The sequence below is a fragment of the Falco cherrug genome, chromosome 15 (assembly GCF_023634085.1).
Source record: "Falco cherrug isolate bFalChe1 chromosome 15, bFalChe1.pri, whole genome shotgun sequence".
NCBI classification, from domain to species: domain Eukaryota; kingdom Metazoa; phylum Chordata; class Aves; order Falconiformes; family Falconidae; genus Falco; species Falco cherrug.
This window is the reverse complement of record NC_073711.1, coordinates 22,839,833-22,866,236: the sequence shown is the minus strand read 5'-3', so window position 1 is coordinate 22,866,236 and position 26,404 is coordinate 22,839,833. Positions and strand designations below refer to the sequence as shown.

General features: G+C 52.6%; 1 protein-coding gene across 1 annotated transcript in view; it reads left to right on the top strand.

Moving 5' to 3' along the window:
- NALF2 (NALCN channel auxiliary factor 2) overlaps positions 1 to 20,120 on the top strand; it is a 33,639-nt gene extending 13,519 nt beyond the window's left edge. Inside the window, exons 2-3 of the mRNA XM_005441004.3 lie at positions 10,998 to 11,169; positions 11,722 to 20,120. Coding sequence (XP_005441061.2) covers positions 10,998 to 11,169; positions 11,722 to 12,146 — 597 coding nt within the window. The 3' untranslated portion in view covers positions 12,147 to 20,120. The remainder of the gene's footprint in view (positions 1 to 10,997; positions 11,170 to 11,721) is intronic.
- Positions 20,121 to 26,404: the final 6,284 nt, after the last annotated feature.

The following is a 26,404-nucleotide window of genomic DNA, read 5'->3' as shown; positions in this document are numbered from 1 at the left end:
GTTCAGTTATAGCTGCTTAAAGAAGTGCAGTGCTGAAGTGAAATGCTGCTCTCCCAGCCTCTGCTTGGCTTTTTCTTGCCTTCTGCTGCTCTTCTTTCTCCTGTCACCATCTCTTGCCGTTAGCGTTTAGGTCAGTCACCTCTGCAGGGCAGCCAGGCAGGGCCGTGTGCTGGGGGGGCGGTTAAGGAGTGGTTATTCGGTTACTCTGCACCAGCATCTGTGTTGCTGGAGATGCTCGAGCCTCCTGTGGCCTCAGACAGGCTGCTCAGGGGAAATTTCATTTCTCATCATTGTCTTGCCATGACACTTGACCAGTCTGTAGGTGGGTAGCTGGAGTCGCTCATCCTTTGTTACTGGGTTATTCAGGTTTTGTTTCTGCCTTGACCCCGCTCTTGACAGGGATCAGTGTGGAAATGCTTCCCACGTGGCTGCACACCAGTGGTGGGGTTCTCTGCCTCATCTGCTTCCCACTGGCCTTCCCATGAAAAAGTGTTGTGTCAGAAGCTTCTCTGGGAGGCTAAAGGCTTAGTCCCGGTGCAGGGGTGCAGCCTGGCTGCAAGCACTGAGTGTTGGGCTCCTGTGCCCAGACAGGGAAGGGGAGCTCTATGCTGGAGCATCCCAGCAGCATCGCTGCCTGGGTAGGAGAGAGGGAAGGGCTGTGGTTCTGGGGACCTGCTGAAATGCATCCCTGGCTGCACAGTAACCAGAGTGTTTTCGGGAGGGAGGACTTGGCACATCCCCAGCAAGGGATGGCTGCATGACTGAGCTGTCCCCTCTCCCAGCTCCTCTGTGGCCAGCCTGTGGGAGCAGGACAGGGGTGGGTGCGCCCATGCCGGGGTGTGTCTGGGCCGGGTGGTGCTGGTCTGTTTTGCCATTTCCCACCCTGGGCTGGGGCTGCCATGGTGTGTTGGAGCCCTCACGAGCTGGCAGGGTCAGGGCTGCGCGGAGGGGGCTTGGTGTCTGCATGGCCTGGCCTCCCCCCAGCTCTGGGACATCTTCCCCCCGGGCCCTGCCATGTGGTGTCTCAGGGGAGGTGGAGAGGGACAAAGCCCTCCAGATGCTGAGGAGAAGCTGCTTGTTCCCTGGCCCCCAGTTGTTTGTCCCAGTCTCCTGGTATCCATCCCCTTCCCACGCATACCTTCACCCTCCCGTCCTGGCCTCATCTTCCTGGCGAGCTGGTCTTCTCTCTCAACCCCAGCCAAAACCCTTCCTGAAAGGAGAGCATAAAGCAGCAGTCTGGGTTTACTGTATCTGCTCTCGCTCGACGGGCTCAGTGTGGGAGTGCTGGTCCCGTCTGCCTTTACTGTGCTCTCGGGCTTGTGTGCATCAGACGTTCCTCAGGACAGAGACTGCTGCTGGTGTTTGCGCAGCCTGTAGCACAATGGGGCCCAGACCTTCCTTCCAAGGCACTTCTAGAAGGAGCAGGCTCCATGTGCATTTTGTTTGGATTCAATACATTTGTTTTACAGCAGTGCCTGCAGGCAGCCCACCAAGACTGGGGCCACATTGTACTAGACACTGTCCAAGCGAGGGTAGTCACTGCCAGAAGAAATCACAGGGTGAGCAGAGGGGACAGATCCAGGGTGCAGCGGGGGACTGAACACGCTGCCGACATCATGTATGCTAGAGCAAGAGCTGGGCACTGTGGGTTGCAGTGAGCAGAATGCTTCCACCTCGTCGTCATCCTCCCTTGGAGGAAGGACGCGTCTATCGCAAGGTGGAGTTTGATAATTAAATGAATATTATTTCATGGGGATTGCAATGTTTTCAAGCAGTGAGACGGTATCAAAAGCCTACTGCAGTGGGCTGGGGTCCGCAGGAGTGGGCAGGCAGGGCTGGGTGGCTGGAGGCAGGCAGCTGGACCGCAGGGGTGAGCCCCATCCGGGTCCCAATGGCCACGGGGCCACCGTGGCAAACCAGCGCAGGGCAAGGCAGGAGCTGCGGTGGGAGGGAAGGGGCTCCAGGCGCCGCTGCCTGTCCTGCGGCCCCAGGTCCCACACCTGTGCCCCTGCACCCCGCGTTGCTGTGGCTGCAGTGCCAGCTCCTGCACTGGGTGCTGTGACCCTGCACTGCAGCGAGAATCTGTATGGGGTGTTTTGCTGGGGGGTGCATGGGGGTGCGGGGAAATGGGGGGCCCTGTGCCATACAGGCACGTGGGTACTGGATGCAGAAAGTGAGCAGGCTTAGCTGTGGTCACTGCCTTTGCATTTGTCAAGCTGTGATGTTAATTAGCGTGATTATTTTTGTTCTTGCTTCCTGTGTAATAGAAGCAGCCACACAGCCGCGCTGGGGTGCCAAGTGCTGTGTCCCCTAAGCGCAGTCCCGGCCACAGAGCTGCTGAGGGCTGCCCGGTGTCCGAAGCAAGGCTGGGAGCACGGCTATTGCAGGGGATGCTTCCTGTTTCGGTCCAAACCACAATTACGGGCTATTCCTCCTGGTTTTTTTCCAAGTTGCATCCACTGGGATGAGACCAGGCTTTTCCCGGGCCTCCACATGCGACAGCCCTCGCTTGCAACGAGCAGATTAGCAAAGAAATAAGCCTGTAAATGTGGTGCCAGTCCCCTGATAGCATCCCGGGGCTGGGAGCTGGCACTGCTAATCAGCTCCTGGGACAGCCCCTGGCCCGGCACACTCGTGGGTGTGTTGAAGGGGTGCATGTGTTTGCAGGCTCAGATGCTTGTTCTCCTGTCCTTTGCTCCTCCAGATGTTCCCAAGGTGTGTGTCGAGCTACCTGGTATTGTGAACTTTAGTGCAATAGGATTGTTAACCTGGGTTTTGAGTGTATAAGGTGCGTGGAAGTCGTGCTTTAAAGCTGTTCTCTCTTAGTTTTGAAAGATGAGTCCATAGGGAGTTGTGCGCATCTCAGACTTGTTTGGAGTAGCTTGGAGGGGGTTATTTTGGGGGGCTTTTTCCCCCCCCCCCGCTATAAAAGAAGGGGCATTCAGGTTGTTCTTGCATTAAAGGAATTAAAACTAAAATGCTAAAACCTATGAGCTTCTTCACAAAGTCATCGAAGGTGTTGAGAGTGGGTGGCTCTGACTTAACGTTGCTTCTGGGTAATTTGGGAGTGACTTCATCATTGAGGTCAAGGGATGCAGGTCTGGTCCTGGGACGTGGGTGGGAAGCAGTGGCTGGGGAGCACAGGGGTGTCTTCTGCCCAGGACTGTCCCTGAGGACAAGCCTGATGGGTGCCAGACCTGGCTCAGCACCCCCTGCCCCCATTCTGCCGTGGCATGCCACGTGATCATAGCGCTGGGGTGACAAGCCAGGATGCAAACTGGCTTTGTGCATGGGATGGCTGGGGGAAAACTAATGGGGAAACAGATCCTGGGGAGGGGTGGGCCTCAGGATAGCAGAGAGCCTGGCATGGGCACGTGCCAGCCAGCCCCAGTGGGCAGCAGGCGGGATGCTGGTCCAGCAGCACGATGCGGTGTTTCCAGCAGTGTTTTGAGGATCACCCACTCCGGCAAGTGGATGGGGTTCACATTGGTGCTGTTCCCAGCACCCTGCAGCCTGCGTGCAGCCAGCCTTATTCCCACCGAGTGCATGTCCCCATCCCATGCTGTTCCTGTTGGCAGCCTTGGTAGCAATGCCTGGGGCCAGACGCTGACTCCCCTCCATGCCCTACGGTGCCAGGGTACAGTGGGCAGAGGCGCCCCACCTCTTGCCTCCCCCAGCTGTGAAACGGAAGATCCATGGCTCCACAGCTGTCATCGCCAGGCAAAAGTCAACTTTATATAAAAAAATAAGTAAATCAAATAATTTAACAAAAAATGCACACAGTTGTTGGGTTTTGGGGTTGGCTTGGGTTTCTCCCACCTCCTTCCCCAAAACCAGAGCATGTGAATGTGGCGAGGCAAGGATAACACAGCTCCAGAACTATCAAAGAAGTTACCCCAAAACCAGCTGTTACAGATACGATGTTAGAACAGCCTATAGCAAGGCTAATTTAAAAAACAAAAAAAAAGCTGTTTAAAAAGCTCAACATTGTTAACATCAGAATTACAGGCGGCAGTAATTGAATACAGTGGTAACTGGACATTGCAGCTTGTGTTTGTGACTCCTGGCTGGCCGTGGATGTTGGCATTCCCTTAATCCTCTGCCATCCAAGGGGGCTCTTCTTCCCGCTCCCCCCCCCACACACACCCCAGTTTCCTGTGCTGCACCCTGATGTGCCAGAGATTGGAGAGGTGCCAAGCAGCTCATTAGCAATCCTCATTTCCCTGTGTCCAAGATTAATGAGGCACAGCCACTCCAGATGCTCATCTCAGGCCATAATGGAAATGTGAGTCCCAGAACCGCACTGGGAGGGGAGGGGGCAGCTCTCAGCCAGGGGAGTCTGGCAGGGGCGGTCAGGGATTCCTCTCTGTCCACCTGGAAGCTGGTGGCTGGGCACATGCAGTGTCCTGATGAGCAAGATACGAGTGAGCCCTCTGCGGGCGTCAGTGACCCGGGCAGTTTTGGGAGGAAGGTTTCGGGCAGGTTGCGGGGTGCTGGTGGGGTCTGGTCTGAGGGAGCAGTGAGCCCAGCGGGGCTGAGGGGGGTTTGATGGATGCTCACGTACCACCCCAGCCCTGTGCAGCTGCAGCCAGCTTGAGTACTCGTGGCCTCAGCAGCAGCAAAGAGGAGGAGGAGAGTCGTGACAGCAGAGCCCAGCAACTTCCAGCATGAACTACCAGCCCAAGCACGCTCCTGGGTCTCCTTCCAGAGTTGACCCCAGTGTTTCCTTGGATCAGTCAGCAGAGCCCAATATTATTGCAATTAAGTACAGCCCTGGGCAGCTTTGCCAAGCTATAAACTCGCGTTCTGTTTCTCAGAGCATCCAAATTGCCTGCACCTGGTGTAACCACTTATTACTGCTGATCAGCAGCTCCACTCTCCTTGGGCGTCCCCTCAGTGGGAGCAGTGTGGGTGGGGGGTGCCCCTGGGCAGTGCTCTGGGTGAGCTCCCCACCCTTGCAGGAGATGAGCACCAAGTCTTGACTCTTCTGTGCAGAACGAGGTTATTTTGTAGGGGAAGGCTTCCCTCTCTGCCCTCCTTATCCTCACCCCCCCTCCGGTCTGCAAATCCCCCTTCCAGAGAAGCGGGTGCGGGCCCCCTGCACCATTAGCAGGATTATCCTGGGGAAAACTTCCTAAACATTGATGCCTGCTCTAATGGAAAACAGCAGCTCGTTGGGTTAATTACAGCTGGTGGTCCTGGTGGGCATCCAGACTATCCCAAGCACTGCATCCTCTGCAAAGGTGTTGCATCCACAGGATGCTGCTCCATCCCTGCCCCCTGGCTTTCCCGAAATTTAGCTGGGGTGGTTTAACAGGCAAACGCCAGTGTTTACAAAATACTGGTAGCAGCTAGACTGGTACTGAAAAAAATGAGTATGTTATTTTGTGCAGAAATGCTAAGAATGCAGAAAGACTCTGGAAAAGCTGTTTGATGGGGGATGCTATCCTGGTACTGACAGCAGGCAGCGGGAGAAGTGCAGGCAGCGCGGAACTCAATTTGGCACATAAGTGCCTGCGAAAAGGCTGTCCCTCTGCCTGCTGCTGTCAGATACCGGTGGAAGCGTGAGCAGACAGGTAGCTTAATTAGACAGTTACTGGAAGTCCAATTCCTTTTGTTTCTTTTAAATGTCTTTTATGATGGGGCATTTCGGCACACCTGCAAAATTCAGATGCAGATAGATAGCCTGTCCTCCTCCTCCTCCTCACATATAAATTAGGTGTCTGAAGTTGGCCCCTTTCCTAGGCAGCAAAACTACTTTTGCTTTCTGAGAGTCATCTAGCCAGTCCTCTGAGCTAAAATTGCAGGAAGAGGGCACTAAAATAGAGCTTTTTGGAGTTCAGGTCACTTATATTTCCTTGGCCAGGCTGGAGATCAGCCAAAAGCAAAAACAGAATGGAAGAAAACTCTGATTGCAACCAAAGTCACTTCCTGAAGAAACCATAAAAGAAACCAGTGAGCTTCTTGCCATTGATTTAAGCAGAGAATAAATTTCTTCCTGTCCTAAATTCTCACACACCTTTTATAACAGCAAGATAAAGGAGGTTGTGTGGGGTAAGCTCAGAGATATTGAAAGCTGTTGAAAAACCAAAGCCATAAGGCTGTGTTTGAGCATCCCAGGGAGTTTGCTCCTTGCCCGTAGTGCTGATTTTTGCAGATGCGTGACGGGAGGATGCTGGAGTCTCGTAAAGATCTGCTCGCATCTCAGCCTGATCCCAGTGGAGCGGGGCAGCTGCCAGCGCTGTTGCACCAGCAGGTTTTTGCTGTCTTTGTTTTTGAACAGACGTGGGCAGTTTCTGTCACGCACAGCTGCGGGAATGCCTGCTGCAGCCCCCGGAGGACCCGCAGCCCAGCAAGGCGAGGGCCGGCTGGGACCGAGGCAGCCGCACAGCTCCGGTGCTTTCCTCTGGGCAGGTGGGTGCCCTCGAAGAAAAGGGAAAGGGGAAGGCACCCGGGCAGTCCTGGTGCCTAGTTGCAGTTTCTGTCTGGGTGAGAGCACATCCTCTGCCCTCTCTGGTGGCAGAGGTACCAGCAGCTCTTTGCAGCCTTTCACTCAGTATTTTCATTAAATTCAGGGGAATGTCCTCGTCTGAGACCCCAACCCCCTGCCAAACTTCCCTGATAGCCATCAACAGAAACATTTTAGGGAGAAAACATGCAGATCGATGCAGCATCTCCTTGTGCAAGCTGCGTTTCCACAGGAGAGCGGGATGAACCAACCCAAGCTCCTTCTTACCAAGCTCTCAGGAGTCTCCCGTGCTGGCTGCCCCTTGTGCCTCCGGGGCCGAACAGTGGGACACTGCAGCCCAGAGCCGGAGCTGGGACAGTGCAGGTGACAGCCACGGTTCTCTGCCAGGGGTCAGGTGTAACAGCATCCCTCCTCAGCAGTCTGCACGTGTCCCCAGGTGGGAGTGGTGAATGCGACTGGGCTTCGACTGGGCTCTGGGAAGCAGCGCAGGGGAGAGTCAGGATGATGAAAGGGCTGGGAGGGAGACTCACAGGAAAGCGAAAGAGTAAATCAGTCGAGCTTAGGCCTAAGTTACGACTAAACAGGGAGCATGAGACATCTGCAAATATCAGAAATGTGTAAACAGAAAGGAGGGAGAGGAATGGTTTATGGAATGATTGAAGGGAATGAACTTTTGGATAGAAAAATGTAGGTCAAGTATGAAGGAAATCTTGTAGGCAGCAAGATAACTGCTTTCAGTGGTAAAAGAGCCTCCTCAGGAAACGCAAAGAAGTCCCGTTGATGGAGATGTTAAATGCTAAGTCAGGTGAGGGCCTGGAAAACAGGCTGAGCTGGTGGGACAGACTCGGTGTGTCCCATGCGATCCTTCCACCCCCAGCCTCTGGGCTGGCACATGGGGCCGGGCACACCAGCCGTACCCATCCGGCTCTGCCCCGGGCTTGCAGGGGGTCTGCTAGGGCTGCCAGGTGGGAGAGCAGGTAACCTTGTCCTTACGGAGCAGTTACCCTGCAGACATGGCTTGGGGGGGTCCCTGTGCAGCCCTTCTGTTTCCCCTTGGCACCGTTCGGCCCCCGGAGAAGCAAGGAGCAGCAGCCTCGCACAGCTGCTCGCCCCAGGGAGGGACACCAGCCGCTGGCCCTGGGCGGTGTGCTGGCTGCGTCACCTTGCAGCTTTGATCCCTTTCCCGTTCATGACCCCTTTGTGAGTGGATGCAGGGGTCTGTTGTCGCGTGTGCCATCACTTCGCATTTACAGCAGAATTTTTGTGAGCACATATAATGCTGCGAGCTGTATATAAATGATGCACTTCACCTATTTGCTAGTTATTGTTCGTTACCGTGGAGCATTGAAGTGCACTTGCAAGGGAGAGGCTGAAGTGGCAGGACACTTTTGGTGCTATGTGACTGGCAGACTGGTTGCATAGAAAAAGCCCAAGTGCTTAATCACAAAAAGGGAGTGGCAAGTTATCTTTCTGTGGTACGTACCTTATAACTCTTGTTTAAATTTGCAGTCTGTTTGGGGTGTAGTTAATGCATCCAGTTTCTAATCCTGGAAAGTTTATGACTTTGGGGAATCATCCCACCCAAGTCCAGTCATTTAAAATTCAAGCAGCTAGTCTACATTGGCTTCCAGAAATCCTCTACAGCCAACAGGGAAAGAGGGCAACCCCTCCAACCCCCTCGCTGTTGGACGCTTGGGGTACTCCAGTGCTTTGAAGGGCTGCGTTGTTCTCAGGATGCCCTCTCTCTGTTGCCTATAAAAGCAGCCCAATAATAACTTATTTTAGAAGATTGAAATTAAGGAAACTCACCCCTTCCTGGATGCCTGAAGTCTCCAGTAGACCTAAAAACTCTTCAGAAAATGTGTTTCCTAGCAATTTCCCCAGGAGGGCTTGCTGGGGGCAGGTCTGTGTGCCTGCCTGCCCTCTAAAAGGGAGAAGGGGATGGGATGCCAGAGACGTCCCCAGATTTCGAGCTATCACACAGCGTGTCTTTGCAGCTGCAGGCTCTTTGAGGCAGGGTCCTCTCCGTTTTGGTCCAGATTACCCGTGTGCCTGTAGTCACACGTAAATAACAGCATCGTGTCAAGGCAGGGGTTTGTCGAGTCCTCGGACTGATGTAGGGATGCATCCTGTCTGGCCAAGTCCAGGACTGTCGGTGGATGGTTTGAAGCCCATTTTATACCTTCTGGTTCTCTGTCCCATCTATCATAACGTGTCGGTGTCCACTGAGACATCTAACCTTCCTTTACACCTTGTTGAGGTCCCATGGAGAGCAATGATAGGTGCTGCTTTCCCAAAGGAGAAAAGCTCCTCATGTTTGCAGAGGTGCTACCTTGCTGAGGGGTCTTTCTGTGTCCTCCTCACTGCCCCACTGTCCCCTTGCTCCCTACACTGTTCCTGCGGGAGCAGAGGCCAGTGGGGAGAACACACGTTGGGACGGGGTTGTGGCATCTCTGGAGCATGGGCTGTGCTCACCCTGCCTGTCTCCCCTCCTCTTCTCCACCCCAGGGGAATCACCTTGGGCAGACGCAGATCCAGGCCTCAAAGCGCTCCCTCCCAGTTGTGTCTTTGCAGTCTGATTGCAGAGTCAGTCCCTTCTTTGGAGCTGTTCCACTTTGTCAAAGTAGTTAACATCCAACAGGCCAGGCAGAAAAAGCAGGACCACAGCTGAATTTCCCACATCCCAGCTGAAAGTCCTGACCACAGGGCTATTGACTGCTCTGAAATGCTTGCCCTATATATTGTGTCCTGGTCCTGATTAAACTTTTTGTGATAAAAGTTTCACCAAAACTAACATGCTTCCATGAAAATTCTGGTTTTCATGATTTGGCATTTTCCAGGGAGAAAAAAAAAAGAGACTAAAATAACTTGCCAAGAATTTCCCAACCAGCTTTAATCCTGGACATCTACCATGGTCCAAACAAATGATGATAAGGATCTATGGAAAACATGGGGAAACAAAGAAGCGATGTTTTTAAAGACTCCAGAAAATAAAAATGCAGCTGGAAGGAGGAGCACGGGGTTTTCTCCAAGCCTGCTGAGGAGGGAAATTCATTCCCTTTGAATCACGGGGAGTCCTTTCTAGTTGGTTTCAAAGGAAGTTGGATGTGGTCATTACCATGACCTTAACACTGTTGCTAGTGCCTAGATATATTCATAGATGAGCTGGAAGCGCTACGGAGGGTGCTGCTCTTCCCAGCGGTGTCACGGGTTTCTTGCAGCCTGAGGAATGACTGCTCACCATGAGAAATGAGAGATCTCCCTCCCTTTTACAGACAGCGAAGACAAACAATTTCCACCCATGCCTGATGCTCGGGAGATAAGGGGGGATGCGGGAGATACGCTCTTAACCGAAGCCATCTGGGCCGTGCCCAGCCGGCTGCAAGGGGCACGCACGCACGGAGGGTGGAAGGGAAGAGCTGGTTTGTGCCGAGAAGGGCCATCTCGGCCAGCTGCAGATGGAAGCCGCTTTCTCTCCCCTGCTCGCAAGTGGCTGTGCTGTTGGCAGTGGACCCAAGGGAGGAGGACCAGTAACTGGGGAGGCTGGAGAGGCAGGGGTTGTGGCACAGCCTTGCAGTTGCAGGTGAACCCCCACGTGCTTTTGCATCAGGAAATGTTGCCAGGCACAGCTCTAACGAGTGGAAAGGCAAGTGGAGCACACAGGGGCATCCATAATGCTGTTTGGTACCTTCGAGTGTCAGAGTATGCCTGTAAAATGAAGGTGTTTCCCCCAGGGTCTGCCCCTTTGAGCCAAAAGAAACGGCACAGTGAAGTGCTAGGCTTCTGTGAATGGGGAATCTCCCCCAGAAGTGGGTAGAGGGGTGGGGAAGGCAGGGAAGGAGTTTTTTGGTGGCAGAGAGGGCCGAGTCTGAGGCTGCAGCAGCTGCATGCACTGCATCCCAGCGATGCCCACCTGCTTGTGGCCAGTAGCTTTTCCAAAGCGCTGCCTGCTGGAAATTTCCAATAAAGTTCAGCCCATGGTCTGTTCTGCTGTCTCGTGTTCAGAGCTGATGGGGACCAGAGTGCTTTAGAGAAGGTGTAAATCCCGACCCTGCCCAGGGGGAGCAGCGGGAGTCTTGGGGAGGAGGAGGATGCTCTGGGGGGGGGGGAGACAAGCAGTGTTTACTTTTTTCTTTCAATGAACCAAGCTCTCAGGTCTTGGCAGAGTCACCACAGTCTGTTGCAGTGCCTATCTGTAAGGGATGTTAGTCCATGTAGTTAATTAGCTTTATTTTTGTGGTGGATTTAGTTTGCTAGATGAGTTCCACAGTCCCAACATGCCAGTGGTTTATTTCAGTTGATCGGTGAGTTCAGTAAGCGACCCTGATGCACTGACACACATTCCTCACATGAGCTGAGAGGAATTCTCCCTTCCCCTTTTTCCCTGTGGAAAAGGCACGGGATTGGGGGTGGCGCACACACACACACACATGCACCCCCCAGACACGTGCGTCCCAGTGTCTCTGCGATGCTTCGGCTACCCCAGTGTTTGGGGAGGTGACATGTCCCTCTCGGTGGCTTCCCCTAGGCTGTCTACAAGGCCTGGCTGTGCTCCGAGTATTTCAATGTGACCCAACACCAGTGCCGACACCGGATCCCATGCAAGCAATACTGCCTGGAGGTGCAGACCAGGTGCCCGTTTGTGTTACCGGACAATGACGAGCTGATCTATGGAGGTTTGCCTGGCTTCATCTGTACGGGTAAGGAGGTCCGGGGAGCGGGGCCAGGCTCCCGAGGGACATGGGGGGACAGGGCAGGGGTGGGTGCTGGCAAGCCCCATTGCGCTTTGCAAACCACACACCAGATTTTGAAGGTTTTGGGGGGCGGAGTGGGAAGAGGTACAGTGTGGAAAATACATGAAGCACTCTGCATGATTGCCAAAACGTGGCCATCCGGGGTGAGGTGTGAGTGGTTAATGGAGACCCAACAACAGCCTGACAGCTTAGTGCAGGAAATGAGAGCCCTACCTTTAACTGAAAGCTAAAGCAAGCTTGTAAGGGGCTGGAGGTGGTGGGATTAAAGCAGGGCAGGGATGTTTAACCACTACAAGTGGCGTTTGTTGAGCCCTGAATGATCCCCAGGCCTGGGGTCTGTGCAGGCTCACAGCCCTGTTGAGGGCCAGTCCTGGGGGGTCACTGGGTGTCCTGGGCCTCTGGTTCTGCCCGTTCCACGGTGCGTGGCTGGCAGGCACCAGGGCTCGCTCTCTCCGCTTCCTGCTGACCCGCTCCTGTTCCTCTGTTTCCTTCCCGCAGGGCTGCTGGAGAACCAGCTGCCGGATGAGGAGGCCAAGTGCTGCGAGGTGCAATGGGACTCCTGTGACCACCCCCCAGACAGCAACGACAACACATCCCCCAAATCCACAGCATCAGAGTCACTCCATTTCCACCGCCACGACCCCCACCTCCATCACCAGCGACAGAACCACTACCACCTCTACCACCACCACCACCACCACCACCACCACCAGTACCACCAGCCCCGCTCCCCATCCTTGCTGCCGGTCTCCGCAGGGTCTCGCCTCGGCAGCAGCAGGATCAGACTGTGCGTGCTGGTCCTGATGCTTCTCCACACCATGGTGTCCTTCTCAAGCGTGCACGGCGGCAGCGGGGCGGCTGGCGGAGGGCTCAGCCTGGAGGCCCTGCCCGCCTTGGAGGAGAGCGTGGCACGGGACGAGTGATGCAGAGGGGAAAACCGAACTCCAAGAAGAACGCCAGATCTTTTTCCACTAAGGGGGGCACATGCTATTCCTCCAATGGGAGGCACGGGATTGGGGGTGGCGCACACACACACACCCCCGCACATACCCCCAAGAGCTGCTCGCCGCGGGGCATCCCCGTGATGAAGAGTCTCTAATGCGCACAGGGCTGCGGGACTCGGCTTTGAGAAGGGTTCGGTCAGTAGCAGCCAGGCAGCGCGGCGTGCCCGGCCTCGCTGAGGTGCCAGCGCAGGAAGGTACGGCACGGGGGTGGGGGGAGCGGAGGGGAGGGAGTCCCTTCAGAAGAGGTGTCCCTGTGGGACTGCCGCGCATCTCCCGGCCGCCTGCCGCGAGTGCCTTGGGCGCCCACACCTTACCCACCAGCGACATGCCAAGGGTTTGACAGTCAGACCAGCCCCCATTTCTTTTCCTCCTTGGTCTGTAAATGCTGAAGGGCCAGGCAGGCAGGGGGGCAGCACCTCTGGGCACAGCCTGCCCCCCCGACCCTGGCTCCTGTCCCAGGGAAAAACCCAGCAACCCAATGCAGAGCCACCCTCATGGGGTGCAGCGTCCTCAGCGTGGCATTCCCCTCGCTGGTGGGATTTGGGGGACAGGAGTGGGATGCTATCATGCTACACTGTGGTACTACTTGGGGTTTGTCTCATGACATCCCTGACCTGCTCATCCAGCCTTCCCTCTCCTCCTGCTCTGTGCAGGGAAGTGGAGAGGGAAGGAGGAGGCGTGGAGCAGGAGGGACATCTCCAGCGTTTCCGCATTCCACTTTGCCAAGTGTCCTGATGATTTGGTTTAACCTTTTTTGCTTTCTTTCCTGACTGGAGTGGCTGGTCTCCAAGAGGCGTTAGGGAGATGTTACTCCAGCAGTGCCCAGGCTAGGCGAGGGAGGGGGATCACGCATGGTAACAGTTGGATGCAGGCTGTCAGAAGGCATCTTTCCATGCTTCCCAGCTACAAATCATCGCCTGGATGGCAGAAGGACTGGGCAAAACGGCTGGAGAAATCTGGCTTGTAGGGGGAGTCTCCTACACAAAGAGGAGGCGTTAGTAAAGCCCAGCTGGGGAAGAGAGTTTTTGTGAATACTTTCTATCCGTGGATGCCCCCAGATCAGAAAATTTCTAGAAGCCCAGCTGGGACAGCTGGACTTGGCCGGGCAAGATGCTGGCTGGTGCAGCCTCATTCGGCTCACTTGTTTTCATTTGTTGTTGGTTTTTTTAACCTGAGCTCAGCGTATCTTGGGATTCAGTCCCAAACAGGGATCTGCTTTCCTAGGAAAGTTTCCTAGGAAACTCCCAAATTCTCCACCCACCCACTAGGAACTGTTCCCAGCATGAAAACTCCATGGGGCACGGCACTGTGCATGGGGACCAGGGACCAGACACAAGAAAGTTCATGCTTGGTGTGGATGAGGGGAAGGAGGAGAGTGCGTTTTAGCACAAGTCAGCTGCAAAATGTCCTGGTCACGATACAGATGAGAACCTGCTCGTTGCCTGCAGAGGACGTGGGATGGTCCCTCTGTTTCTAGGCTGCCTCTTGCCGGGGAGCCTACAGCAGAGCCCCGGCTGGATCGCCGCAGCCCTGCTGGGAGGCAGAAATGGAGCAGGAGGAATGCCCTGCTGCATCTCAAACCAATCCCAGATCCCTGCGAGGGTCCAAGAAGTCAGAGCTGAGGACTGTAAGTCTTGTGGTTTGTGGTCTGTTGAGGTGAAGCAAAACCAAGCAGAGCCCCAGGAGCAAAGCTACTTCCTACCTGGCTGGAAGAAGGAAGTAACGGGCATCTCGTGGGAAGGACAGGTTTCCTGATGTTTCCAGCCCATTTCCAGACCAAAGAGGGCTCTGAGAAGCAGCTGAATGTTTTGATTTCTGCTTTGACTTGAATCTCAGAGCTTTGGGGTGATGTTTACACGTTATCAGTTGCCTGTTACCAAAGTCCCGCAGATACAAAGCCCATGAAGCTGCTGTCCCTTGACTGTCGGGCTAGGAGAGGTGGTGTTAGTGGAAGACACAGAGTGTTTCCCGAGCAGATTTCCTTGCTGTTGCTACCCAGAAAAGGTAGGACGATTCTTGTTTGACTATTCCTCACAGCATCAATGTGTTTTCAGTCTAGTTTACACCAGCGTGAGAATGTGGAGATGCAACAGTTCAGCAAATAGGGATCTGACTCCTCCATTTTCTCTGCTGCTAAGAAATGGGTTGTGTAGCTGCTTTGATAACTAGCAAAAGCATACAGCCAGACCAAGGGAGGGAGCACAGTCCTGCTCCTGCCTGGAGACAGCCGGATCCAGTTCGCTGTTAAGGAAATTAGATTTTTCATGTACTGCCAAGAGTTAAGCTAATTCCAGGCGCCTCTCTCAGAGATAGGCTACATCCAGTCTTTGAACGACTCATCTAGAGAGAGAAGAATAGCCCAGTGTGGTGCGTCAGCAAGTGGCCCTGAGTCACTGGCCCTATTCATTGTCTGCTGGGGTGACACTGAGCAGCGCCCGAGCCTGTGCGCTCGCCGATGGCGTGGTGGTACGGGCATGCTCTCCCGCACACGCATGTGCGTGTGGATCCAGTGCAAAGACCCTGCTGGAGGGGATGTCCCTTCTGCCCACCCTGGGGCTGTCCTGCAGCACCGGCGAGCAGAGTGATGTCCAGCGCGTTAGTGGCAGCCCGAGCTCAGGGAGGTTCTGGTGGCACCGAGCGTGGGGGTTTTGCGACGGGTGATTTCCACAGGGAGTGAGGTCGAATAGCCCAAGTTGTCTTCAGGGACTAGGGGAGGCTGGCAGGGTTTTGCTGGAATAACCTGGGAGCTGTGACAAATGTGTTTGCCTTCCATGACGTCAGCTGACGAGCTTCATCTCAGGAGGCAGAGAGCCCATGTGACATCCCAGTGAATCCGAAAGCTGAGCCATTTCAGAACTGGGGTCTTTGGCGTGATTGCTGAGGAGGTGTAGTTGCGTCAGCCTCATCAGCCGGGGAGTGAGGAGGCTCTGCAGGGCAGTTATGCTCTAGCTGGAGGAGATCCACACGTTTTCCAGGCTGTGGCTTCCCAGGAGGTGTTCATGTGAGGATAACGTGCCGGGCCAGCAGGGAGGCTGCCGGGTCCGCGGGCAGGGGGAGTGCACAGGGTGCGGAGCCGTGCTGGCAGGCGCAGGGCTGGGGCTTTACCTAGTGTGACTGGAAGGAAAGTGCTGAGTCTTCACAGAGCAAGGCTTTTGGAAGGAGTTCTTTTATTTAGCAGTCTGGGCTGCTGTCAATAAGTTTTGTGGTTTTAGGGCACCATATGCTGTATTCAACACTTTGCCAATCTCGTTAAATGAATCCAGACTAGGCTGTTCACAGAGCAGGACAGAGCAGCTGGAAGCAGTGTATGTCGCAGTCCATCATTATAAGGCCATCGGATAAAAATCTTCTCTTTGGTCTGACATTACAACCTTCATAGTCCTTCGTCCATACTAGTTTTCTCTTTGCTGTACAAGAGAAAAGCCCAGAAAGGAGACATTAACATTGCCTCAGTTAATGCCACTGACATTATTTTGATTACAACACGGAGTGAGCATGCCTGGGATAAGGAGAGGATGGGTTTCTTTGCCCCCTGCATGCAGGTACGCTTCAACCTGAGCCCCTCCTATGCCCAGCAGAGCAGGAGCCCTTTGCAGAGCCATTCTTCTGCAGCCGCCTGGGACCTTGGAGAACACCAGGTCTAAATGGATTTATCCTACCAGGAATTTAAACCAAGGTGTTTTCTCCTTTTCATGCAATGATCTTATTTCTTTTCCCTAAAGAAGGCACCACACTTTGGGATTAATATGTAAAACTCAACCTTCCCTTCAGTGGATAAACTTCTCTCTGCTTGGAGAAAAATGCCCATTGGACAGCAGGAATTCCTCCTTGCCCTCCCTGGCAAGAGGCTTTCTCTGCCCCGGGGAGCAGGGGGATGATGCTGTCCCTGTGGGATCCAGATTCGGGAGCGGGTGCAGGCAGGGGAGCGGGCAGAGCAGGCAGGGCTGCAGGAGGAAAGGTAGCCAGATCCTGCCCAGCTGGAGCATTAGTCCTGGGTTTTGCACTTTAATGTAACTGCCAGTTGTACAAATTAATTAAAAATAACTGAAGAAAAATCCCAAAGAAAGGCCCTGCTTCCTCTGGTGAAGATTAATCATTAGTTGAGCCTTTTTCTTATGAAAATACAGATCCATGGTAGCCCCAGGCAAAAGATTCCCAGGGAGAGCCCTCACCATTCGTGCTCTGAGTTAGGGAAATCGCTTTGAAAGCATCTGACAACTAAAGCAGAACATGTTGAGTAACTTGGCAACACTCAGAAAACATCTTGAAATGGTTTTTGTTCAACACATTTTGCTTTGCTTCAATAGGAGATGTCAGGGCAGTTCATTCACTGCCACTCAGGACTGCAGGCAACGCTGGGAGACGGTTCCTCTGCCCACGTTTAAAAAAAGAAGACAGAAAACCCCTGATATCTGCTACTCCCGGGGCAGGATCCTCCTCGGCGATGCGATGGAGCTTCCCATTGCTGAGGTCTGTAGGTGCCTTCTGGCTGGCGAGGTCTCCCCGTGCCACGCTTGCTGGGGAGGTGGGTGACTTACAGCACGGAGTGAGGCTGTAGCGCTGCTGGTGGGACAGGGACCCCCGTCCCGTCCTGCTGGGAGGGACACTGCCTCGTGCTCAGCCTTCGGGCTGAAGGCTCTGCCCTCAAAAAGTCATGCAGCGGCTTGTGATAAGCTGTGACATGATAACTCACCACCAGCCTGGGAAGGAATTTCTGTAGAAATTGGTAAAGACAAAATCAGGACAGAAATGTACTGAGATTCTGCAAAAAACCCTACTAAAATCTATGTGATGTGGCAGACAATTCCGCTTATAGGCTTTTTGAGCTGCCCTGTGGCTTCCCATCCATGGGGCTGTAAACCTCTCTTAAATTATACTCGGAAGGTTAGGAAGGGCAGTGTCTAAAGTTTAGGCTGGACATTAACGATCTACTTTAGCCCATCAAAGTCAGCTCTTGGGCATCTCAGCAGGGTGACAGAGGTACCTACATGACAAAACCCTGTGATCATCCCTTCTCCACCCAAAAGGAGCCTGTTCGGAGCTCCTGGATCATGGCAGCTCTCGGTGGGACTGCACAGGTCCAAGCATTATTTAGTTTTATTTCAGAAGTGAAGGTTTTCAGCAGCTCTGTTTGGGTATTCTTGGTCCATTTGGCTCTTTGGGTGACTGCTGCCAGTTCTGTGTGACACTGCGGGGAGGGGGATAGAGAAAGCCTGCTCTGCTTGTCTGAGCACCAGCCAGGAGTCAGCACCTGACTCCTGAAAATCCCGGCAGGTTAGAATCGTAGCATCACAGCCTGGTTTGGGCTGGGAGGGAGCTGACAGCCCCCCGAGCCCCAACCCCCTGCCAGGGGCAGGGACACCTCCCACCAGCCCAGGTTGCCCCCAGCCCCGTCCAGCCTGGCCCTGAGCACCCCCAGGGATGGGGCACCCACAGCTGCTCTGGGCAGCCTCTGCCAGTGCCGCCCTCACAGGGAAGAATTTCTTCCCAACATCTGCCCTAAGTCTGCCCTCGGTCAGCTTAGGGCCATTCCCCCTTGTTCTATCGCTGCAGGCCCTACTGAAAAGTCTGTCCCCATCTTTCTTGTAAGCCCCAGTTGACACCACTCCTGCAGCCCCAGGCTCCAGCTCAGCCAGCCAGCACCAAGCATGGCTGAGCAACGAAGAGCATCCTCCCAGAAACGGGGCTCCCCCAAACGGGGCTGGCTCTGCCACCCATGGGCTGGTCCTCGGGAGTCCCATGCGTGGGGCCGGGCAGGGCGTGCAGCTGCCACCGGGCTGGGCATGGGCTGGTGGGTGCTGGGCCCGTCGGGGAGGGGAAGGGGAGGTTCTGCCTCTGCCCCCGTTGTGCGGAGCTGTGTGAGACCCCGCAAGGGAGCTCACCCACACCACTGCTGCAGGGCGGGCTGCAGAGGGACCTTCGGCTCTGCCCTGCTGGGATGAAGGGAGCAAAGGAAATCCTGTGGCCGTACACGATGCATAAATAATTGTCCAACAAAGATCATTAAAGAAGAAATAAAATTAATTCCTTTTTGAAGTTGCTGGGGTTCTATCAAAGTTCTCAGCCCCTGCTCACAGGACAGGGTGTTCACCGGCAGGAGATGGGCTGTGTTACCACACACCATTCCTCCGCCTTCCCCTCGGACGCTGCATATCTAGTACTTTTGTTCGAAACAAGGTTGGGAGTGGTTTCCAGTCTTGTTAGCATTTTGTGATGATCCCTTTTCTGGCCAGGAAGTCGCCAACTTGGGTTCTTGTAAACTGAAACTCAAAAAAGAAAAAAAAAGAAGAAAAAAAAAAGAAGGGTTTGGCTTGTGAAATTTGGGTTTGGTTTTACCATTTTTAAACGTATTGGGGAATGGTACGTGCTTGAGTTGCAAAACAAAAAGACATTTCAAGCCAGACAGTTATTTTTTCTTATTCTGAAATTTGTCAAAACAAGCCATACTGATAATTGTGACCAATTTTTTTCAAATTGAGAAATGTATCAAGAACAGCCCTTTCCCACAAAACCTTTCATTTTCAGAAAATAAAATGAAAAAAATCAATCATACTTTTTCTGCTCGCACAGTTGGAACTGGTGGCAGTGGATTCGGAGAGAATAGCAATTTGTAAGGAATTCCAACCAGCTCTACTTAAAATAGCATCCAGCAAATTTCTTGGGGGCAGTAGGCTGAGCGGCTCCGTGGTGAAAGCAAACTGGAGAGCTGCCTTTCTTACCAGGATGGTTTCAGTCCAGGGTAACACACCTTGAGAGCCGCACGGGCACATTCCCTGGGGAATTTGCTGAGGTGCTGCTGCCAGGAGGAAGCATCTCTTCTTCCCTAGGACCTCAGCTGGTGGTGGGTGCCCCCAGCCATCCCTCGAACCAAGCTCTGTTTTCCAAACCAAAATGAATCCAGCTTCTTCTAGCCTCCAATACATCCAGACATCACAGTTTAAGGGATGCCTTTGAACCAGAGATACTCCCATATGTTTGTGGGAGTTTAGATTTGGAAGAAATCCAGTGCACCGGTCTGGCAGGGATGCCACAGAGCCAGGAAAGCCAACGCTGCGGTTTAACAAGAGCTGTTTGAAGGGAGAGCACTGGAGAGCCCCAAAGCGAGCATCCTTGCCTCTTGCCCTGCTCCGTTCGGAGCGTGGGAGATGCTGCTCCTGGCAGCCGAGGTGAGATCTCCCAACCCCTCTGCTGCCGGCGAGGGCTGGGCTGGGGGGTCCCGGCACGCCGGCAGGCACGAGGGGCATGGGGGACCTCAGCAGGGACCAGAGCCCCCCCCCGCCAGGATGGCTTTGTCTGTGTGTGACCAGGCTGCTTGTGACCGAACCCTTCTCAAGTGCTTGTGAAATGTCGGTGGTTACAGAGCTCAGACCTACAAAAAAAAGGTCCTTTTACAGTACACGGTGGCGAGGTGAAAAAAAACACAAAACAAAACAAAACCATACTGCTGAAGTCAAAATACTCTTTCTAATCCCCCTGCCCGGTTTCTCTTTCTTTCCAGCTTTCTTCCTCTGCCTCCCGGACCCTCCCTCCCTGTTCCCACCCCCCCTTCTGTTTCTCTTTCTCCCCTCTGTCATAAGAAAGTGACTGTGTCCTCAAGGGGACAGTTTTCTTATGCCATTTTATACACTGTGCTTCATGTTTAGAACTTTTTTGCACTAGTTCCTATTACATTTATTTTCCAAAATGGTTTGACAAAAAACAAACAAAAAAACCCAACAAAAACACAAAACCATGCTATAATTCAGTTGTATTAAAAATATTATCCTACTACTCTCTGTGTTCAATAGTCTCTGTACCTGTAATGCTTTCAGTTCTGTTGTATTTTGGGGCAGAGGTTTTCTCCGCTCCTTGTTTAACCCAGTAAAGAAATAAAATGTTAAGAATTGATGATAACTTCCTCCTCCCTTTCTCTGCGGTTTAATCTGGGCCGAGTAGGTCCCGGCGCGCTGCTCGCCGGCCAGGAGATGCGTGGGACAGGCTGCCGAGCCCTGCTCCCCACCAGAACCTGCCCTGCAAGCTCCATCTGTCTCTCCTGTGGGTGCTTTTTCTCCTGCAAAATCCAATCTCAAATGGAGGACAGAAGAGGCAGAATGGAGGGACAATAACCCTGCCTTACTGAATTTGATTTCGTAACCTTTCTTTATATTCTTTTGTTTCTTGCCTTCACATTTCTTGCCATGGGGCTCACCTCAGAACAATAGGGGCAAAGACTGTCACCAAGAGATTCATCAGAGAATAATGACTGAACCAGGGTATCCAAATTTTGCCCAGCTGAAGTCCACACCCACATATAATCTGGAATTAATTCATCTGGACAACAGATCTCGGCATGCAACGAGCTAGGACACTCCGCTCCAAATTGAATGCTGCATGCCAGGCTACAAAAGGCCATGTAATAAAACGCTGAAGTTACACTTTGGCCACTCTTACCCTGAGCTGAAAATTCTCAGTTTGGAAAGAAGACGAGGAAAAGAGAGCAAAAAAAGAATGACATTGGATGGAGACAGAAATATTTTTTTAAAAAAGCAGATGGGTGCAGAAGGCAAATGCTGGGGGGGAGGGCGGGGGGCGGGTGCTGGGCGGCATCGGCCCTGCTGTAGGACCGGAGCAGAGAAGTGGTGGGTGCAGGAGGGGGGACATGGAGGGCACAGCCAGGAGGGGGATGGCTGGTGTGTGACTGCACGAGGGGCTGGGTGGGTAAATAATTAACGGGATATATCAGTGCTGGAACTGAAGAAGGGTGTCCTGGCCTTCCATGAGGTTCTTGTTGCCCTCTGCCCAAACCAAATCACCTCTACAAGAGGCTAGTTTCCTTTGTGTCTCAGAGAGAAGGAAAAAAAAAAAAAAAAAGAAATTATATATATATATTCACCAGAGTTTCTCAAAGAGAGGAGCTGGCCCAGGAGCAGGAGGCAATGCTGGCAGGGTTGTGCTCAGGTGTGGACCAGGGCTGCACCGTCCCCTTTCCTCTCCCGTCACCTGCAGGGACACCATTGGCTCTTCTCTCCTTTTTGCCCCACATGGAGCCAACATCCATGTTCAGCCCTTCAGCTGCAAAACCCAAAGCATTCCAAAGCTGCCTGCCCGTGCCACCAGCATGCGCATCTTTTTACACGTGGACAGAGGTGCACACATCTCTCCTCCCTGGCCGCTGATGGTGGCAGATGGATCGGTACCTGATTCTCGTTTCCACAACGCTCTGCTCAGGGTATCTGCCAGCTGGGTAGAAGATGGCATCACACCTCCTCCCAGAGGGAGCCATTTCGTTGGTACAGCCGCCTGGTTGCCTTTTTGCCCAAAAAACCCAGAGGGAGGAGGTCCAGGACACCAGGACAGGCAGGTGGGAGGATCACGGTGCTACTCCCAGTCTGGGCAACTAGGGATCAATGTTATCCAGCCCATTTTTAACCGAAACCACACTGCTCGCTTGTTTCTTGAGTCACATTAAGTCATCCACAACCTCTCACAAGGTTCCCAGCAGCAATAACTGGCTGAGTTCCCACCAAATTTCTCAGGTAACCTTCCCAGCTTTGGCAGGGAAGCAAGGGGACAGTGTGGATGCTGTACAGGAGCAACATCGATGCAAATCAGCAAGGGGTGTGCAGGGAGGAGCAGGACTTCTGTTCTAAAATCCATTTGTCCTCGTTTGTTCCAGCTTACTGTTTGGCTTTTCAGAAAGTACCATGTTCTGGGGCCACCACAGTGTGAAAATAAGGCGAAGCCAAGAAGGTTTCCAGGATGAAGCATGAACTTCTAATGCACATGCCTGATGGCCAGCTAACAGAAATGGGGCCGGGGGGGTGGGGTGGTGGGTGGTGGCTCTTCTTACTTGCGTACAGGGGATCGTGCTTAGCCCCACAAACAGAAAAGGGTATACCAGGCTGTCTCCAGGTTGGCACATGTCCTGCTGTAGGCAATTAAATCCAACTCGGCCATTTCCTAATGCCTGCAGTCCCCCCACTTGTTTTTCATGAGGTTAATTTAGTGATTCCTCATGGGTGTGTCCTGCTCCGCCCCAATCTGAGCAGCTCTGGGCTTTACCTGGGCTCCTACAAAGGGCTTAAGCTGTTAAACAGCTTCAGGACCCAGATGGGACCAGACTTCTCAGAAAAGGTGCTTGGGCTTACTTTTTCCTGTGGAAGTACTGCTGGCAGGATGGGTACCAGCAAGCCACGTGCCATGTTCATTCCCACCAGCCTCCTGCTGCAGCGAGGAGAAAGCACTGGCTGGCACCGTGCTCGGCACTGGGGAGGCAGCACCTGCCTGCTGTGAAGCCTTCCAAAAAGGGCCTGCTGCTGGAGGGTGAATAGCTGGGTCCCGGGGCTGGCAGGGAGACCGCAGCCAAGGGCGGGGGAGATGAAGCCTGAGCCGCTCGCTGAGCCCATGGATAGGGACACCGTGGTGTGGCTTGGGTGGGCTGCCCTGGCAGATGCTCAGAGCAAGCATATGGCATTGCTGCCTCTGGAATATCCGTACAGCAATGTGCAATTAATGGGATTTCTGAGCCAAATGCAAGGGATATCTCTTTGCATAACAGCTCTGGACTGATGGTTAACTGCTGGATTTGTGTAGCTGCATTCTTGGACCCAGCTACTCTGCGGGCATTCCTGCTCCTGCGGCAGTGGCTGCTGGGGTGCCATGTGGCATGCTGGAGGACCTGTTTGGTCTTAGCAGCTCCTTTTGATGCCTCTGTGTCTTACCATCTGAGATGTCACACCCCCAACCTCCGTTCCCTGGGCCTCTCATGGTGTAACAGACCTTGAGCATCTCTCCCCTTGGTCGCTGCCTCTCCAGAAAGAGAGGTACCACCAGCATGCCCTGCCTCCACGATGCCTCAAAAGAGGCATCTCTTGGGGCTTGGCTGCCATATAAAGAGCCCTCAAGATTTACGGGGCTGAAGAAGTAATCAAGGCGGCACATGGCTGCCCAGCCTGGGGAGCAGTGATGCTGCTCCTGCTGGCAATGAGCACTGGACACAGCACAAGGAAGGGTCTCAAATGGTGCCTGAACCATTGTAGCAGCTAAAAATCCACCCAGGAACATGTCAGTTCCCAGGGATTTCATTAGCAGGGATTTGAAGTTGATGAAAGTTAAGTGGATATAAATTTTCATGCTTATAGGCCTGCAGACTTCAAAGCTGGAAGGCAGCGTGGAGAGAGAGAGAGATAAATTTCTCAGCTATAAATTTGCCTTGTGACTCCATAAAAACTGCAATGGGCAGCGTAAAAATATTTCTGCTGGAAAGAGCATGGAAAATGCTGCACTCCTGAGAAGACAATGCAAAGCGCTGCAGACCCAAATCAAACTCCAGACTTGGAAATGCTTTGAGGTGCAAGATGGGACTCTCTGGGCCCTGAAATCATGGGTGGGGTGCAGATTTCTAACAGCATCTCTCCTGGATGTGAACTAGGAGTTCCCTTTGTGTCTGTATTTATTTATGTAGTTTAATAATGACACAAAAGGTTCTGCATTCTGGTTTATCAAAAAAACCAGTGTGTCATTTTCAAGCATATGCATCTAGAAACCACACTAACTGCAATTATATTTCTGGACAATTTCAGAGCTCCTGAAGCTTCTCAGTCTTCCCTGGGCAGAGGAGTGCTTAGGGCTCATGAAAATTGGGCAACTTGTTACCATGGATCTAAAAATATGCTCAAGGGCCCTGTTCTTCACACCAACATTTGAAGATGGAAGACCAAGAATCCTGAAAAGACAGCCTGTGCTTTATCATCCCTCCTATTCCTTGCCTTAAGAGTACACTTTCAGGCTGTGTTTTCCACCTACCAGGAAGCTCAAGGATGTTTCTAGGTCTTTCCAAGTCTGTACGTCCCGGAGTGCCCTGATGTGGGTGAGTTCTTCACTTATTTTTATGTGATCTAACAGGTATTTTTTTGTAGGTTTATGGATCTTGTGACTGGAAAGTTAGTGTGATGCCACCTCAGAAATCTGATGAAAATCTTGTAGTTAAGGGTTGAAGAAATTATTAATGATCATAATTTTCCACATTTTTGCCTGGAGGACTCCTTTGTTCTTGTCTTTTTGTCTAAAATTTCCCTTAAGTAAAAGCTAACAATCTATTTTTCATTAGCAACCCCCTTGCCGTAGCAGAGCTGGAGTTGCCTGCACGGGCTGTAGAAGGTGGGTTTATGTGGCTTTATCTGTCAGCTGCTACGAGCCAGATGGGTTTTACTGCGTGATGTCTGTCTTGCTCTGTTTTTCCTGGTCTCTCCTTTGCCCACTTTGGATCATGGCCTTGGCACTGCGCACCGGTCTGTGTCATTCTGCTAGACCTGCTTTGGTAACTGAGGAAGATCAAGGCCATACCAATGTGTTTCCTCCATTGAAAACATCAGTGTCTTTTATTCATTCAGCTTTACTTGTATTGAAGTGAAGCCCTGTGATGGGAAAGGGCTAGAAGCAGTGTGTTTTCTGCCTTCATGTGAAAGCAGAAGTTCCTTTCTTTTCTCATCCATATTTGTAGAGATGCATATTTCAAGGAGAGAAGGCACAGACGGAGAAGGTGTTGCTGGTGCCATGTGGGACTTGGATGACCATCCTCTCTTGTGAGCTTGCCCTGAGCCAGCAGTGTGCCCAAACCCCTGTTAATTAAACCACATCAGGTGAAACTTTAGGTCCCAGTATTCTGAAAAAAGGGGTGGGGGGAAGAATTTCAAAAGCCTGAGGGTGAAGCACTGGAAGCGGGATGACCTTGGTCACCATGTTTCCCTTTTACAGAAGGGCAGGTCCTCAGCTGCTGAGCAGATTCGTTGGCTGTCAGCAGGAATGTGCTGGTCCCGTCCTGGGGACTTCTTAAAGAGTGGCAGAGGAGGCTCGGTGAGGTTAGGCTGGGTGTTGTAGGCTGAGTTTGGGAAGGACTGGACACAGTCACCCTCCTGTTTCCCTAATGGGCAAACAGAGCAATAGGCAATTGTGGCGGGAAGTTTGGTGGTGTGTTAGGGGAGCAGCACAGGCATGCCAGGATGATCCAACACGGATCCATCCCTTGCACTGCCCCTTGGGCAGCTTTCTGTAAGGAAAAGTGTGCAGGATCTGGTTTTCCTTTGAAGAAGGAATTGTTAAGTGCAAGCAAAGATCACAGGCCTGATAAATATGAGGGATGTCAAATTACATCAGACTTCCTCGTCTTGATGTGGAAATGCCAAGACAAGTGCCCTGAACCAGGTACCAGCAGCTGCTCCAGGAGATGCCACATTAGCAGGAGGTTATCTTTGTACGATCAGTGGCCCACCGCCACATTTACACCCTACTTTGCTCTTCCCTGCCAGTCCTCTTCATGGTTTTGGTATGGAATGGGTCCGCTGTATGTGATAATTAGGATTATATCCTCTGTCTCTCTTGGGCTACCTGCTGCCTTTTCCAAGGCTTGCACTAGCAAGTTCTCGCACTCTTCCTCCGGCCCTTCTCAGCTTTTTCCTATCACCCTCCTCTTGATCACTCAGCCTTCTTGCCTGTGACTTGATCTTTGCTCTAAAACCAACGGGGACTGCCCCACACCTTCTCTAAGCCGGGATCACTGGGTCACTCCTACCCCAGCGTTTGTGCCTTGCCAAGTCAGTTGGTGCCCTGCCTCCCCGCCGCGGGGTGCCCAGGCTGGGGAGCATCCAGCCCCGCAGGTGAGTCCACGCCCACCTAGAAGGAAAGCTTTGCTGTCGGGAGAAGATGCCCTGACATGTTTGTATTCACAAGCTTGTCAACATTTGGCTTTTTCTTTCTCTTGGGGAAAATTGCTACTGTTTCTAACACCATTTCAGATCCTCCAAGCCTAGTTGTGAACAAGTCTAGCGTGAGTACGAAAACACCAGATGCCATGGAGACCCGTTCTTGGTGAGTCTATGCTAGAAGCTGTCACTACATTTGCATTAGGGATGGTGGAGTTAGGAAGCCAAAGAGAGGACCTCTTTTATGTAAACTGTAAGTTTTTCATAAAAGCCTTTCTAATTTGTACCAAAGAGACTCTAGCACACCCTTGGGACTGGTAAAAATAATAATAGCTTAAGTGGTAGAAGACTGTGAATTTGAAACAGAAGGTTATGAGATTTAGAAGTATTACCAAAACAGCAACATTATATATCAATAAATGCAATTTAGATATACAAAGGAGATAGCAAAGACCTTAACAAAGAACTGTCAAGTCTTACCTCTTCAGATCTCTTTGA